General features: G+C 39.2%; 1 protein-coding gene across 2 annotated transcripts in view; it reads left to right on the forward strand.

Moving 5' to 3' along the window:
* Positions 1 to 14190, forward strand: part of CARS1 (cysteinyl-tRNA synthetase 1) — a 34483-nt gene extending 20293 nt beyond the window's left edge. For both annotated transcript variants that reach the window (XM_040608020.1, XM_040608019.1), the window contains 8 exons: positions 130 to 319; positions 829 to 897; positions 3734 to 3815; positions 8319 to 8399; positions 8762 to 8829; positions 10182 to 10241; positions 11486 to 11569; positions 12686 to 14190. In XM_040608020.1, the coding sequence (XP_040463954.1) occupies positions 130 to 319; positions 829 to 897; positions 3734 to 3815; positions 8319 to 8399; positions 8762 to 8829; positions 10182 to 10241; positions 11486 to 11569; positions 12686 to 12820 (769 nt within the window). In that variant the 3' untranslated portion in view covers positions 12821 to 14190. The remainder of the gene's footprint in view (positions 1 to 129; positions 320 to 828; positions 898 to 3733; positions 3816 to 8318; positions 8400 to 8761; positions 8830 to 10181; positions 10242 to 11485; positions 11570 to 12685) is intronic.
* The last annotated feature ends 3920 nt before the right edge of the window (positions 14191 to 18110 follow it).

The raw sequence follows: 18110 nt of genomic DNA on the forward strand, positions 1-18110 counted from the left end.
AAATAAAAATTATGAACCAACAAAAGATTATCTCACTTTTAGGTTCCCTTACTCTTCTAACTGAGATTCTTCAGAGTAGGCTGCAGATACTTCTGACATCAATAGTAAAAAAAATCTTTTTCTTCTTAGTTTTTACGACAAGAAGGCAGCAATTCATGAAGCACTGTGTGACAATATTGACACTCGCTCTGTCTTAGAAGAAATGCGTTCATTAGTCAGTCAGAGTAACTCCTATATTGCTGCAAAGAAATCTTCCAGACAAATGCCAAACAGACTTCTTTTAGAAAACATCAGTTCCTATCTCACTCAAATGCTAAAGGTATGTAATAGCAAGTAGTAACGTTGCTATTGCACTGTGCAATTATAACTGTTGTATTTTTCAAGTATGTAGGGATCTGTACAGTCTTTGTTTAAATCTTGTAGGAAACTAGAGATCTTCCACACACATCCCATCCAAAACAACCCCAGATTGCAGTGCGTGCTGCAGCAGGAACAATGTGAAGTCCTTTATGTTACATTCTAATTTCAGCTAATGTTTTGTTGAATAGTGGAGAACCCCTAATACATGCAAGGAAAATTAGATGGTAGAAAAAATATGAAGTCAGGGTGTCAAATCGGACAGATTAAAGCTAAATCTGAAAGCAAATACTTAGTATTCTGTATCAATTAAAACCCAAAACTTCTTATTAGAGCAGCAAATTGTGGGTTAAATGAGAACTAGGTGGCTTCAAAACCCTAGCACATGTTAATTCTGCTTAGTTTTCACATGCCTGTGACCTGACGTATACAATCTTTTCTTTTTTCTTTTTATGTTTTTTTGTTCACCAGATTTTTGGTGCCATAGAAAGTGATGACGCAATTGGTTTTCCTGTTGGAGGGAGTAGTCAAAACATAAATGTAAGTGAAGGACAAAGTACACTATACAAAATCACCCTGTGACCTGTGAAAAGGTTAGGTTAGGTAAAGTGATGACATTACTGATATGTAGCAGACTTATATCCTTTCTGCTTTTAACATTTTAATCTAAAATAATTAACTGGCTTAGGAAGCAGGATTTTTCTTTTATGAGAGTTGGGGTTTTTTATAGGTTTCTTTAACTTAACGAGAGACAAATTGTATAGCAACCAGAAAAAGAATTATCGTGTCTTCTGAATGATGAGTCTGTTTAAGAAACCACGTTAACTACAGACAGCACATGCTACCATCTAAAGACTCATTACAAGTATTTGTATGTTAAGTAGTTTCAAAATACAATTATACCGATTAAACTTCCTTGTGGTACACCAAAAACCAACCTGGAGGCTGCTGGAGTTTTATCTGCATTTCAATCTCTTTTTTTCTGATCTCCTTTATAGCCACAGGTTTTATCTGGCTTTTGAAGGCTGTTTTGCTTTGGTCACCCAGCAGTTCCAATGTGATGCAGAATTTTTCTGCAAATACCTGGGAGATACCTGAGGAAAGTGCTGATGGGCACTGTAATAACAGTCATGTTTCATGGTGCAGGAAGGAGAAATAACTCCATGTGAAAGCTATCAACTTTACTGTCTTTGTTCATGTGGAAAATCTGACATGGACAAGCCTGTGCTGTTTTTCAAGTATTTTTCTGCATTCAAAGGTGTGACTATATATATTTCTGTTCCTTCTTAGAAGGAATAATTAAAACATCTGTAGTGTAACAAAAATCTGAACTTTTTATTAATGAAAGGAAGAGGAAAGCTTGCTTGTGGTTGAAGAATGTGAATGAACACTCATCTGATAATTTCACATGCAAATACTTATATTACTGTGCTGTGGAAATCTCCAGTAATGATACAAGAAAGAGAATATGAAAGATATTCAGTATTTCATACCAAACCCCATCAATAGCGAATTTTAATTTAGCTCAGAATTATTTTGAATTATCGAGACAGGCAGCACCTGAACACTTACCCTTTTAGGGAAAATGAAAAATACTAAATTAGTATTTAGCACTTAATTCAGGCAGTGTTTACAACAGATAACACTTTATGGAAGGATGGGCAGTACCTTGGTACAGGAAGCTAAGTCCTTTCTCCTTTAAAGTGACGTTGCCGAGGATAGTAGAGTCAGAAGAATGTTGTGCAGAAAGAATCCTGTGGTAACACCTGTTATCACAGCTGTCAGAAGAATCTTGTGCTAACACCTGTTATGTACAAGAAACTTCTGTTTTTATCACCTAGGACATTACTGGGTTTAAGCATTATAATATAAAGATGCATAATATCACAAATGTTGGGGCTGTTTCATGAAATATTATACCCTCTTTCAGTCTTCCATGCAGATACGTATTTTTCTTTGGAGAAATTACCAGGTGGACATTCAAGGTTGAAAAACTTCTCATTAATTACAGAAGGCCTGTTTTTTCTTTGTCTAAATTGGAGCAAAACGCATAATCCTCTTCAAAAGCTGTGACAGAACAACTAGCTTAATTACTGTGGCTCAGTAATTTACGTGAAAGGGGATAGAAGAGATTTTAATTCAGAAAACCTCAGGTTCCGTAGTCTCATTTTCCAAATGAATTAAGCGTTGCTATCAAGTTAGTTATTTTGGAAATAAAAATTTTTTAATCTTAAATGACTGATAAAGCAGGGACAGCGCATGCTTCCCTGACACCGCTTCATCTGGATGTTTGGCTAGCCTCAGTGTAGAGGGGGTAGTGAAGGTGTGACTCTTGCTCACTTTCCAGAGCCTGTTTCTTCTGCCAGACTTGTCAGCAATGGTTCCAGTTGTGAAGGTGATTGCATAGTATTCACATTTATGAAAAGTTCTAGTGGAGCCCCTCAGCTCCTTTCATATGGGCACTTTTTGAGCATAACAGACTATCTTGTCTGTTAATTGCAAAGAAATTTGTCATGGAGATTTAACAGATTGGAAAGACTCAGGGAGACTGTAGGGGAGACAAGAGGGTGTGTTTTTTCTTTTTCTCCCCCACCCTCCAAACTAATGAAACTTTTAATTTAATCAGTCTCCTGGGTGCCTAGCTTCCCCTCTTGGGATTCCAGAAAAGCATCTGCAGACAGCACTGATCTGTAGTTGTTCTTGTAATTGTTCACTGCTGTTCACTAACTGTTTGCTGTTGCTATTCACTACCACTGAAAGCAGGATTCTCAGGATTTTTTCTGTGAGTTTTTAAAACTACCATTTACTTATACATGAAACAATTGAACAGTAATCTCTCCCCATGTTTTGTAGGGTAGGGAGTCATGTGAGGAATACGGACAGCTGCACTGTATTGGGAATAAACACGATTAGCATAAGCTAACATCTGAGGAACAGATCTGTGTTCTAACGAAAATGAGTCCTAACATCAGTTTCACCTGGTATTACGTCTGACAAACACTGTGACCCAAGCAGGCAACACAGAACATGAAGGAGCAAATTCGTCTGGGTGGTGTTTTTTATCCCTGTACTGCATTATAGTTAGCTGCTTTATAGCATAACCCTGTGGAACTGGTATATCTGTAACTGAAAGGAGACAAAACAGGAACGGGGAGAGGCAGGCAGAACTTCACAAGTACCTGCACAAAAGGAAAATCGACAGCTAATGCAAGGGATCATCCGTCCTTTGACATCAATGCAGCAATGACAATTTTTATCGATACACATCAGCCCTGAGGGTCAGGTTCCATTTACCAGCACATATATATGAAGTGGGTAAGGACATGTTTTATATCTAAATTATGATTAGCTAACTGTAGAAATAATTATCCTGCAGGTTGAATCTACAGTGATGCCATACCTACAAGTTCTTTCTGAGTTCAGAGAAGGAGTGCGACAGATTGCCAGAGAGAAGAAAGGTGAGAGTTCACTTTTTCCTGTATTGTTGCATATGAGACTCGGGTTATAGGAATCCAACTGGGGGCATGAGCCAGCTGATACAGCAGTCTCTCTTTGCTTAGAGAATAAAAATCTTTAAATCAGAATTAGTTTGAATATTTGCATCCCTGCTACCTGTGTCTATCAGAATTAGTTTGAATATTTGCATCCCTGCTACCTGTGTCTTTAATTTGGGAATCTTTTACAGGCTGCTAAACTAATTTTATTATAATTTCCTAAAGAATTTGAAAGTTCTGGAATGACAGGACTGGCTGTTGTTTCTCTAGATTAGGGCACTCCCTGCTTTGTAGGTATAAAAGTACCCAAGATCTCTTCTCCCAGGGAGCTTGCTCTCTTAAAGGTGTAGATTGCTACGCAATGATACTGTCTGTGTTTAACTGGCTTGAGATGTCTGTTCTTATTTGTTAGCGTAGTTGAGATTGTAGCTCCGCTGACGGTAATCGAGTGCTTTCTTTGCAAAATTCATCTGGGAGTTTGCTAGAAGTTGTTTCAGGCGCTTCTTTTTTCCTCTGAAAAGCTTTGATCAATCATGCTGTGTGTGTAGGCGGCAGAACCATATAGCGTTAAAAAAGGTTGTTTCATTAAGCCACCTTTGATTTTACCGACTGATTAGTTCCTAATGGAGCTGTTACCATTTTCTGCTGTCCCCTGCGGAATTTACATGTCTTTAATAGGTATTTGATTCTTGTTTTCTTAAAACTGTTTTACACTGAGATTTGTACTTGAAGGCAAAATAAGTCACTTTTTCTATATAAAATACATATTAATAACCCATGTATTATGCAGAAATATAAAACTACTTGTAGTGTCTGGTTGATAACCTATTCAGCTGGCAAAGAATGCAAACCCTAATTTTGCTACTGTTTTGAGTTCTTCTTAAGGGCTAATAAGTTTACCTTAAAAGCACAAAACTATATTTGTTAACATGACTACTCAGCTATTACTGTCAAACTCCTATAGACCTAACTAATGCTGAGAAATAGGCTTGTTAGTTCCAACAGCAAATATTTTCTGTAATTTGAATTAATTCAAGAAGTTTGTGTGTATATCCTCAGGCAAAAATGTGACCTTTGGTCTTTTGGTATTTAACATAAATATTCATTTTATGTGAGGCTTCTGTTTTCCTTGTTTTCTGATGGTTGAGCTAAACTGTTGCTCACTTTTAACAGTGGTAACGTTTAAATATTACAGGGATTCTTGTAGATCATTTTTAGAACGTACTTAGCACTAGACTGCTTACTGGCACTTGAGTTTCTTACTTGGAAGGTATTGATATTTTGCATGAAATAAATTGGGCAGTAAGAATAGAACTGGATCTAGCTGCGGTGTGGCTGGGGTACAGAACACTGCAGTTTGACCAGGGAGGCACCTTTCATTAAACTATTTGACATATGGAAGCTGAGTGGTGGTTGGCAGGACCTGCGATGGTGTGGTACTGATTTATTTCCCTGTACCAATTAAATTCTTACTTGCACGAAGTGTTAAATTACTGTGAAAGTTGTTCTGATTAATGGCTGGAAATACTGCCTCTATGTGGTTGTAAATGAAGGGAGTTTCCCCATCATAGCCTGATGCTGGCAGGATGGTGTTAAATATTAATTAACATGATCTGTATTGCTTTAAGTCTTCCTACAGGTTAAATAAAAAGTATGCTGTTTCGGTAAAACCTGCAGAGCAATATAAATGTCTCCATCCATATACACAGAACTTTTAAAAATACATATTTACAAAACATTTCACAGAATAAGCATTTGTAAAACTATGGGTTTCAGTAAGAATCAAAATGTATACACTCCACAAAAAATATACCATCGCTCAGAAAGGCTAACATTCAAACTTTATTAGTAAAATAAATTCTGTCTTTTATAACCTTATTAGTGTTGAAACTGGATTACTTGCAGTTGAGTCTTGACTTAATTTGTGAACCACTCTAGCAATGATGGTAAACAGAAAAAGGAAAACATTGTGCTAGCTGTACAAGGGAAAGAAATGCAGAAACCCTCTGCAAAAAACATCAATGATCAGTTGGGCAGAGCATCTCTATATTGCACATCCCAACATTTTGCTTGAGAACTTGACCAACTGCAAAGACCCCACATAGCTGTCTCTGCAAGGATGCACAGTGGAGCAGATCCGTGCTCTAGTGCAGCCCCCAATACTTGGGAAGAATTCCCATTAGCAGCAAGTTACTCTCCAGATGTTAAAAGAGGAGCAAGTCTCTTCAGTTGTTGGTTACTTACCTTAGGACATCTGCTTAAATTGACTACCCTGTGGTAAAGGTGTCCATGACTGAACTCTGCCTGCATCTTCACTTCCTGCCATGGATGCTGGTGTCATGTGGTATCTTGCTCTAAGCTGCTTCTGGGACACAGGGGGAAGCCCTCTGCCCTCTTCCTAATGTATCATCAGTTGACCAGGATTGGGACAAATTCGATCATTGTCACCGTGCCTGCTCTTTTCTTTTGCTGCCAGTCTTAACACCAAGCATTCTCAAGCTGGTGGGTTTTTTTAAGTTCCTCCTTTTCCTCTCCATCACAGTGTTCCCATTCACAACAGCACAACATCTGTTTCACATCCGAGACTCTTTGGCTTGAAGTTCACAGAAAATGTGAAAAGCGGTCTGGGCAATGCTCACAGGCTCAAGGTGTGCCTAGCTGTCCGGGTGTCCATGGGCACTGGTGATAAGGCTCTATCTATCCACTGGTTTCCTGGTCACTGTCCTTAGTAAGGACTCACGTCTTAGGGCAGCCCATAAACACACACCCCTACCCAATCCGAAAACATCTTTGCTCTGGAGGTACCACATGAAAGAACCTACTTTTCAGCCTTAAGCAGCCTGGTGCGGGCTTCTCTGGATGACAAACGATTGATCAGAGGATGTGTCCTTTCCTAAATAACACATTTCTTCTTCTTAAACTTCCAATTATTCATTATTTCAGATAAGTAAATATTTATAACTGAAAAGATGCTGTTTTATTGAATGAGCATTAGGTGTACCTGATACATTCTTGATACGATACGTGTAATTCTTTTGCCTGGGTTAGAGTCAGCACCTTTTAGTGTTAACAGCCAGTGAGGTAATCTTAGCCCTTGTTTATCTTTATGGCTTATTTAGAGTTGTATCAAACACGAATGTGGTTAACTGTGTAACTGCTTTGGATCAAGAAAAATAACAACTTAGTTCATGGCAGACTAAAGAGCTTCTATGAACTGCAGTGCTTTCCTGTACAAAGAGAGCTGCAGAACACTACCATGCAGTGAAATAGGGTGGCTGTGCCTTTTTATGGTATTTGGCCAGTTGGTGATCTGTTTGCTGTTCAGCTCTCTGAGGCTCTGAGAACTGTGGAAGGGATGAAGGTTCAGGGATGGTACCTGTATCTACTGGTAGGTGCTCTGTCTAGTACAGTGTCTGGGTGGCAGCTTCCCCTGCTAGAATTACTGCCCTCGAGACCCCTATTGCTTCTTAGATTTAACCAGCTGACAGTTACTGAAATGGAAAACACGTTATAAGCATGTGGTGTCATCTAACCCAGGTATCTACCTTGTCACACTTGGTAGGCATTTCCTTCTAAGTGCAGCACTGTCTATAAAAAATGCCACTGAATGAAGTTCACAACAGCAACATACTGGTCTTCTTGATGCATGTAGTTCCTCTTAACTGGGCTGCTGCTTCTCGGCTGATACAGTTTCTCATCCAAGTAAATATCTTGTATGAAGATTTATTTCCCCCTTAGGCCCCGATAGCATCTATTTCCGGTAAATCTTGAGTTCTTAATCATTTGGTGTCATCAAAGGCTCTTTGATAAATTCTCAAAAAAGAAAAAACGTTACTCATGATGTCCTGATCACCATCCAGAAAGCCAAATCAAAATTCTATGTTCTGCTGCGACTAGCTTACTTGCAAAAACCAGCTTTGTCAGACTAGGTGGTAAAGATAACTCCGTGTAGAAACAGAGGGTGTTTGGATTACGGTTGCTCTGACAAATGTCATTATCAAACCAACAAAATCATAGTCCTCCAAAGGCACTATTAGATGTGGCACAGGATATGTTAATTTGTGATTTTTTTCTACAATAGGGTTCTTAACTTTTCTTACTGGAAATCCTGCAGCAACCATTAGGATCTTCCTGAGTCATACACCCTTCCACTATACCCTGGTTGAATTGTTGCATTGTTTCTGAACTGCCTTGGATTTTCTTTCTGTTCCCCTTCAGGAAAAATGAGGGTATCTTGGAAGAAATTTATTTATTTCAAGTCCCTGCAAAGAAACACGCTGCTTCTCTGGGTAGCTGAAAGAAGGGAGAGCTTATTTGAAAGGTTTATTACTTTAAAACAAAAGACCTTTCTCTGGCCTATGTGAGAGAGTGACATTTTCTTAATTGCATTTAAATAACTATGTAGCAGGACGCAAGTATATTTGCAGCAGATCTTACTTCACTAAAAGTATCTTTCATTCTCTGTAGTAACTGAAGTGCTGCAGTTGAGCGATGCTCTTCGAGATGACATCCTTCCTGAACTCGGAGTTCGATTTGAAGATCATGAAGGTACCTAATTATGTCTTGCAACTTTGTAGGTAGCTGTTTTTATAATCTTATAAGTGGGGAAAAAACCTGTCAAGATTAATCTGGAATAATCCAACAAACTCAAGGACTGCAAAGCTATAGCATATCATATTCCTGATGTATGAATATATATTCTAGAACTGTATATTGGAATACATGTATAGAATGTAAATACATACATTGCAATCTTTTTGATCTTTTTGTATAGCACCTAATTTCTTAATCACTTCTGAGTAGTTACTCAGTTGTATTTGCATTCAGCTTGCAATAAGAAAACTGTTAAACACCTTTATCTTTGACTATTCAAGCACTGGAAACTCATTCATCTGTTTTTGCTTCTTCAGGTCTTCCAACTGTGGTTAAATTAGTGGATAAGGACACGTTGTTGAAAGAAAGAGAAGAAAAGAAAAAGGTTATTATTTTAAGCATTCTGTATTTTTTAAATTAAAAATAATGTGCAAGCTATGGATACTTTTACATTTCTTTGATAACTTGTAAGAAGCATCTTAACAGACTATCGACAAGGAAAATAATATATGAGAATAGATACTAAAATTTGAGTGTGTTCCAGAAAAGAATTCTGAAACAGCAGCTTCTGAAAATTTTTAATGGGACCTAAAGAATACCTCCAAGGTTTTTTGTTTAAGATCTTCATATAATTAAAAGATGTTGAGTATTGCATGCATACTATCTTAATCTCTCTGGAAGAATAATTCCAATGAGAAGCTAAAATAAGAAGACTTATTTTCTCTGTACAAACGAAGTTGATGCTTTCCATAGAACTAGACTATATTTATCTGATTTGCGAGAACAAAATGCCCTGGCTAAATCTTAATTAATGTAGTATGGATGGGTGACATATTCAGGGTGTGGGGGCAGGAATTCACATGTTACCATATAAAGACTACGAATTCTAATTCACATGCACAAGGTCTGCACAGAAACCATCCTAGCATTAATATCTGACTTTATAACATTTAGAGTAACGCTTTTTTGTCTGTCTTCAGTTTTAACAAATAGTAAAATTCCATCATGACTAGAAATGTTTGGAAGACTTTCCAACATTTCTCCTTCCATGTAAATGTTTTTTTAGAAAAGGGGAGAAGTAAAATGTAGTTTCAGTTGATTCCAAATGTTTTCATCAAAAAGACACTTGAGGGCAGTTTGTATTTAGCTGCTGGGTGGAACCTGCAGCTAGAATACGTTTTCCCTGGAAACAGTATTATGTTCAGTACTGGCAGAACTCTTGGAGAACTGATGGGTCTCTCCTAAGCAACTTCAAGATGAGATTTTTCTAAGTTTTTTCAGTTGGATAAATTTGGATAGTTGTTTCCCTAGGAACATCAAGAGATACAACCACTTCTTGAGAAACTAATGGCTTCACAGTTTGAGGCTAGAGCTTAAAATATCAGTGAAATACAGTCTTTTTTTAAAGTCATTTGCAAAACATTTTTCCCCGTGAAATGGCAGGACCATTTCTTTTGCAGGCTTTGTAAGTATTCTTTTATAGGTATACACTTTGCATGCAAAATGGATTCTGTTCAGTTAAAACTGGTGTAACTGTGAATGAAAGCAAATTAAATCAAAGTCATACAGTGGGAAGTATCAGACTATCCTAATTATAAGGCATGGTGGTTTGCTGCAGGTTATGCTGCCAGTTCTGTCTGTAATTTGATATCCAGGGAAGCATGCAGGAAAGATTTGTAGAAAACAATCAAATTAAATAGTTCATTACCTTTTACTCATTAACATTGCCTTTCATAGATTGAAGAAGAGAAAAAAAGGAAGAAAGAAGAAGCGGCCAGGAAAAAACAACAGCAGGAAGTAAGTGTTCAGATCCTTTTAATCTGGTCTTGAAGAAGAGTGTTAGCAGCAATAGTCACATGCAGGAAAGATTACATTAGAGCACAGGCTCTCTGCCCAGCCTTAACTGGGCCTCATTTTTTTTTTTTTTTTTTTTTTTTTTTTTTTTTTTGTCTACAGTTTCCTGCTCAGAATGACTTTGGCTTGCAGTTCAGATTTGAATTTTCAGCTCCTATTACAGAGAAGCTGTCTTTGAAAACACAACTAAAGGTTGCAAAAGCTTCTTAGAAAAACTTGTAGCACTTATTTCAGTCTACAGACAGTATTACTTCAATTGCCAAAGCAGTATCTTACATACCTGTTAAAAGAAGCTTATTTTCTTCCCTTTCAGATATAGTAGGCACGTGTGGAAAACATGGAGTTTTTTCTCTTTAAGAATCCACCTGTTCCCTATGATTGAGCTCTGCAATGTAGTGATTTTTAAAAACACATTTTATCTCTGCAATTGGAATTAAGATAGCTCAAATGGTTTCAGCCTTTGGATGAGGAGTAGACAGCCAGAGGAAATGAACTCATAAGAAGAAAAAGAGTTTGCCATGCTGATGACTCTAACAGTACAGGAAATACGTTCCTGCGTTGAAAGAGGAAGCTGACTTTTAGAGAGCACCACGTACAGAGAGAAAACTAGATAAATAGTGTTTATCATCCACAAATTCCAAGCAGCTTTTTGCATTCTTTCGAAAAGGTGATTCCCTTGCATTGGGCATAAATCACTTGGAAAGGATTCTGAGATGTGCTTGTTCACAGATAAGTGACAGTTCAGTTCATTTTCAGTACAGTTACTTGCATCCTGATCCTGCTGTGACCTGCACAGAAACTTGTGCTTGTCAGCAGGAAACTCCTGATAAAGGTGGTTCCCTTTGCAGTGAGTTAATTGCTGAATGTTCTTTACTCATAGCAACTATTCACTTTGTGTTTACACCTAAAGCACTAAGGAACCAAATCAGCAAAAATCAGATGTAGTTTTTGGAGTATATAAGTGAATTATTTTGAGTTCCTGCAATACCTCTATCGTTTGGGGTTTTTTTCCCTGCTTAGCACAGCTAAGACTTACTGAGTTGTTCCTCACTCAGTTTCTTTTCACATGAGAAACAATTGTAAATTAAATGTTCCTTGATTTGCAAATTATAGTCTACTTTTCCTTTTGCATATGTGACAGGTTGTCGGTAATTAACTGTGATGTTAATGCACATTTTATATTACAGGCAGCAAAACTGGCAAAAATGAAGATCCCACCACATGAAATGTTTAAATCGGAACACGACAAATATTCCATGTTTGATGAAAACGTAAGAGACTTCTTTAAATAGGGAGTGGTTTTCCTTCCCCAGTTACACTTACTCAATTGTCTATGTACATAGCTGATCTTGTTCCAGAACCTCCAGGGCAGTGCTATTTATGTAACAAGAGGAGGGAAGAAGAGAAAGAAATGGTGATATATTAATTTTATTGCATACATCTTGCTTTGGGGAGCAAGGTTCTGTAATTGTTAGCCATCATTTCAAGGGTCTTTTCATTGTACGTCAGTCTCCTTTAGCCCCTCTCGTTGCAGAGCAAAATTCCCTGTAGAAATTGTGGGTAGGAACATGTATGATGTTTGTTCACAGATTTATTACCCTGTGGCAAGGCAAGGAATTCACTTGCAAGTACAAACTCCCCAACTCTGCTGGAACTGATGTTTTTCAGAGAGGTCCTGTGCTTCCTTTTGGTTCTGCCCACTGTTTTGCTCTCTCCTGGCAAAGGATCTCTGAAGGGGCTGTATGGATAACTTTGCTCTTGATTGCTCCCCTCGGCGGTAAAAGGTGTTACCTAGAAAACACAAAGCAGTGTGTGTTCAGCACTTGATCCAGGACATGGATCCTGTTTCTCCCTGTTCTCATCACCCATGCAAATTCAGGCCCTGGGGGCAAGTAAGAATGGAGAGTGTAAATACTGGAAAATACCCCTGCAAGCCGAGGAGAATGTCCATAACAACTCATCATGCTTTCTCCATTGAGAACACAAATCTGATACTGACTTTGCTTTAAGCCTTGGGTTCTGTATGCTGGTGTGATTAGAAGTCGTCTCTTAACGATCTGCTCGGGGATTATTCATTATTCTTACAGTTATAACCATCTAGAAGTTAGTTGTCTAACCTCCCCTTACCGAGTCCAGGACAGAAAATAAACACACCCTTTGCCCTGTCATTAACTAGGAAGGGAACACACACAAATAGTGAGAGTTAGTTGTCAAACTTCTAGGTGACTAAACTTAGCCAAGATGTACCCCATGTTGACAGCTTGTCATGATGACATTATCCCCCTACCTTCTTAAAACACGATTCCATAAGGAGCAAAAGCAGTCCAAGAATTTGTCTTAAATATTCTCTTGTGTTGTTTTTTTTGGTTTTTTTTTAAATATTTCAGGGATTTCCCACCCATGATACAGAAGGCAAAGAACTCAGCAAAGGACAAGTTAAGAAGCTAAAGAAACTTTATGAAACCCAAGAAAAGCTATACAAGGAGTATCTACAAATGGTTCAGAATGGAAGTGCAAATTGAGAATGACAGGACTTTAATTTTTTAGAATGTGAGTGCTGGGTCACCGTTGAAGAAGTGAGCATATACTGATGCTCAGATTTCTGTTTACACTTTCTATTATGTGCAAAGTAAAAATCCTGTTTACGTGGATTAGTAATGTCATCTGGAAAGTCAATAAAAATCCATTCTTAAAAAAAAAAAAGCCAACCTGTAAGAAGTTTCTTCAGAACAACAGTAGCAGGTTGAATGGTTGCCAGTTTTATCTGGCAAGGTGCTGCTCAGTCAGCAAATTTATGTAAGGTTTCTTGTTTATTATAGCTGTCCAGGCTTTGGTTAATTTGCCCTGCATACTGATTTCTATCTAAGACCCACTGTAGCTTGCATTCTGGAATATATCACAGTCAGCAAAATTTACAACGAAATGGGAGCTGAGTAATTTGTCCCACAGTAAGAACAGTATTTTCCAGATGACTTTAGTATCTTTACATAAGCAGGAAAAGTGGGTAGTTCCACAAGGATACTTACTTTAGCTGCTGTCACTAAAACCTCTTGTAAGTATGCCCAGAACACTTTGCATAGTAGAAGCTAACAGTCCCTTTGTTGCAAAAGGGAGCACGTCATCATCTTTGCTTAACCTGCAGCTGCAGTGAAGTGGGTAAGTACAAGGCAAATGCACCTGCCTTTGTGGTGGTGGGGAAAATGTGAAGGGCTAATGGCAGAGGGTAGTGCATTCGTGGAGCTATCCCTCAGAGGGAACAGCAGTGCTGCCAAAGTACCTAATTACCAGTTCAGAGCCATGGGGACTTAACACAGGGTTTCTAACTGAGATACAGTTTGTGGATTGGTTTGCAATTAGGAAATACAGCTATACATTGCTCATTATTCAAGCCGGATGTTTTTAATGTGATGATTTTACCCTGAGTTAACGATCTTCCTGATGTAGTCTGGTCACATTATGTCTGCAAGGACAGTTCTCTGTTGCCTAATAATGCGTTTCACTGGCAGTAGCTGCTGAATGAACCAAAGTTCGTGACATTCTAAAAAAATCTCACTTCCCGACTGCATGTAACAGCCAAGTGTCCAATATGCAGAACTATTTTCATCAAGTATTCTTAAGCCTCAAGGTGACTTGCAGAAGATCATACTGTGACACCTCTGTTCCCTCAACTCTTAGGTTCATGTTATAACTATTAGGCTGTGTTCCCTTCCTTAATTAAGAGTTAAAACATCTTTGCTTTATCTTTATATTTATATTCCTCCTTCTGAGAAGTAACAGAAAGGTCTAGTAGGGTTTTTTTCTAGTTTGTATTTGCCTTTGAAAACATATGTAACGTTAAGGTCAGTAAAGCACATACATCTTGTATGCAGAAAATAAAATCTGTTGTAAAGTATAAATTGTATGTGACCTTTGTATAGTGGGAAGAATATAGAGCTTATCTTTATCCCACAACCATCTTTTTGAAAAAATGTGGTTTACAGAACTTTTCTTTTAGCTTGCTATTACTAGTTTAATTCATTTTGCATTTAGTATTTGATTATTCTGCTAATTTCTAAATAATTGTATAAACACGTGTTTAAACTGCACAGTGGTACTTCAGACAGCCGGCCACAGCCACGAGGGCAACTCCTCCATCCTCTGCCCTATGAACAGAAGAGGCTCAGTTGCATTTTTACGCCACTCTGTATTCTAACCCCCTTTAACGTTATCAGCTCATCGTCTTCTTCCCGGCATGCTCCCCCAAGATATCCATGAAGGGATGGGATGTTGTCGTGGTTTAACCCCAGCTGGTAACTAAGCGTCACGTAGCCACTCGCTCAATTGCCCCTCACCTAGAGGGATGGGGGAGGAGAACCTGAAAGGAATTCTTAAGAACTGGGGGTTAAGGTAAGCACAATTTGATAACTGAAATCCAAAGGGAAGGGAGAAAAGAAACCAAGTGATGCAGAACACAGCTGCTTACCACCCGCTGACTAATGCCCAGCCAGTCCCCAAGCAATGATCCCCAGGCCCTGGCCACCTCCCCCTCCCCCCTCCCCAGTTCACATACTGAGCATGATGTCCTATAGTGTGGAATAGCCCTTTGGCTAGTCAGGTCAGCTGTCCTGGCTGTGTCGCCTCCGGCCAGCAAGGCCTGAGAAACCAAAAAGTCCCCAACCCAGTACAAACACTGCCCAGCAACAACTAAAAACATCAGTGTCTTATCAACACTGCTCCTAAATCCAAAACACAGCACTGCACCAGCCACCAAGAAGAAAATTATCCCAGCCGAAACCAGGACAGACATGCCTGGGCTGCTTCTGAACTTGCGATTTGATGTCCAATAGTGACTGTCATTTGCTTACAGAAAATCTTTTTTTGGTGATCCAGGTTAGCACTCACTTAAAGCTAGTTAGTATATGAGTATGGAGAAGACACTGTTAACCCCTTGCTGTCCTCGATCGTCAGTTATGACGTCTATCTCATGATAACATCCTGGCTTTCACCCCCATGCCCTGGTTTTTCTCCTGCTATACTTTCAGTAGAACTTCATCCAATTCCACGATTTATCTACTACATCAACGTAGAAGAATTAAAAAAACCAAACACGTCCTTTTCCCTTCCCAAATGCTTCATTTTGTTTCTGGGACAACTCTCCTTGAATAGATCTTAGAAGCATTTCAGACTTCCATTATCCAAAGGTTATCTTCCAGCCTTTTCATATGCTTCCCACATGCACACATTGCTTCCTCCGTCAGTAATTTTTTTTTCTTAATTCAGTATGCATAAAGTCCTGGTGAAGGAAAGCTTGCTAGCAAACAAAGAACGCTGCAGCCAGGCTTGGATGCACACGTTTTCGGCTGACTTTCTCAGTGAAGGTGTGCCAATTGATCTGTGGAATCGCTGAAACTCGCAGCACAGTACCTCTTCCCCGGCAAGCCATCAGGGTGGCACTTAAGTGAATTCCACTGCACTGGGTGAGTGACCTGGCAGCCAGGAGAAGGGAGTGTGACAGCAATGCTCTGCATTCAGCGTCTGTCATCTGTCTCTCCCAGCAAGGGAAAGGGTGAGGACTCCACAGTATTTTTAATTTATTTATTGTAAAATGTGTGTGTATGCATACACAGGCTCAGGGAAGCCAGTCTGGAACTGATTTTCTAAGCATTATGAAAATGAAAATCCCCAGAGCAAATTCCTGGAATTGTTTAATATTTTAATTTTCTAGGACACAGACCTTGTGTTGGTCTGTACAAATTAGAACTTTTTATTTCCCACCTACCAAAGACTTTATTTGGACATGCAAGGCAAGGTAAAAGTGTGGGGTTTATGTTTTTAATTGGAGCCCTGGCTGCAGGCCAAACTTGGCAGCAGCAACTTTTGTTTCCGTCTTTTGCCCAGTGTGCCTCTCAGCCTTCCTAACGCGAACATTCATACGAACATCAAACACGAAGACTGCTCCACTAAAGAGAACAAGTTCCATCCCTCAGTTGGTTCAGATACTGGCAGAAAAAAATCTGTGAATTGTTCAGTCTAGTCTTGTTGCCACCAATCTTTTCAAAGACTTTAAACCGAGTGCCTAACTACATTTACGATGGTCTCGGTGACCTCTTTATCCTAACACCCGTATTTGCTGCCGTTCCAGGAAGCCACTGATGCATTTTAAGCGTGCAAATAAGCAAATCTCTGCCCATGCACTACATACCTTCAACTCCTTTTCCTACATTTTAAGTCAAGTTTAAACATTTTCAGGTACTGGTAGTTTGCTAGACCAACTTTAGCTCCCTCTTTAATGACACCATTTCTACCACACAAATACGGAAGGGAATTTTTACTCCTCTCCCTGATTTCACAGGGCAATTTCCATACAAGACACTGCACCACATGTATAGTTCTTAACATGCCTCCTGAGACAAATTAATTAAGAACATTAGCTGTTTAGTACTAGGACTCCACTTAGCAACGATCAAAGTTCTTCCTCCCCCTCCAGAAAAAGTCATTGACAAAACTAAGTCTTGTCTCTCAAATTAGGCTGCGAATGGCTGGCATCTCCCCAAGTGACAGCAGCTTCTATTAATACCCACCCAAGGGCAGGAGACGGAGACATGCTAATGCCAGTTACAACCTCTCCAGTGCCCAGTGCATCTCTTTGGCAGCTCTGCCACAATCCTTTCTCCCGATGTTGGTTCTCCAAGCTCTTGTGTGCTAGGCTGGCTGTTTAAATCAAGCCAGGGTGAGTCAGCAAATACGTTTTTGCAGCTCTCCGCAGGGTAGGAGCACCTGATGGCAAAATGACTCCACAGACTGTGCCTTATCCAGAGTCCTAAAGACTACCACCATGCTACAAGAGGTTAGAGAAGTCAGCAAAACCCCCTCATTGATCACGGCAGACTAATGTCTTTGGAGAGGGGCACAAGACAATTTAAATGTGTGTTTACTTCGATACACGTCAGTGGAGGAAGACAGCCAGGGACTTCCAGCACTCTGGCCTGTTTGAAGGCTTTAATAATTGTTCCAGAAGAAACCAAATCTACTTTTACAAGACAATTACAATTTTAATTTCATTCAGGGTTTGCAGCATTTATGAGAACCGCGTTTACAGATAGATAGCAACTACTTCAGAGGGACAAACTACACATACCACTGAAGATGCAGTACTGCAACAAATAGCCTGAACGGGGCTGCAGAGTGCAGCTACATCACATACTCAGGCAAAACCTCCTCTTTGCAGGAGACAAAGTTTGGAATACGTACTTCAAACATCTTCTGGATGGAAAGGAGAAATGGCTTTTAACCAAATGGACACTGACAGAAAAAGCTTAAAAGAATATTTGACAGCTATGAACCAGCAACCAGAACAAAAGCATCGAGTAGGAATACCTTCCAATAAATCCTTCTTTCAGAGTTCATTATGCTCTTCTTTGGAGGACTGAGAATTACGTGTAGCCACTGCCATGAATAAAGTTGTCCCAAAATAAGAATCCATGGAAATAGGAGGAGGCTGTTCACTTGCTGTTGTTAGAATAAAAGACTGGTTTGGGGAAACACGGAAAGGGATGGTGATTTAAAGAACGAAGTCAAAATTTCTTAGTGACTGAGTATCCTTTATTGGCAGCGCTGGATGCACGGGGGATCCTTCCGCCTAACGTGCATGTTTAAAGTAACTAATTATCTTATATTTATACAATAAAACAATGAATATTCAATTAATGCCTATACATAGTCATTACCTAATCCCGCCTACTCTCACTTCGTATGTTAATTAGCTTATCAGTCCTTTGCGCTTGCGCATATTCCTCCAAGAATTGTGGGCAGGGGTCTCTGGGAGGAAGGCCA

This window comes from Falco naumanni, chromosome 10 (genome assembly GCF_017639655.2).
Source record: "Falco naumanni isolate bFalNau1 chromosome 10, bFalNau1.pat, whole genome shotgun sequence".
Lineage (NCBI taxonomy): Eukaryota > Metazoa > Chordata > Aves > Falconiformes > Falconidae > Falco > Falco naumanni.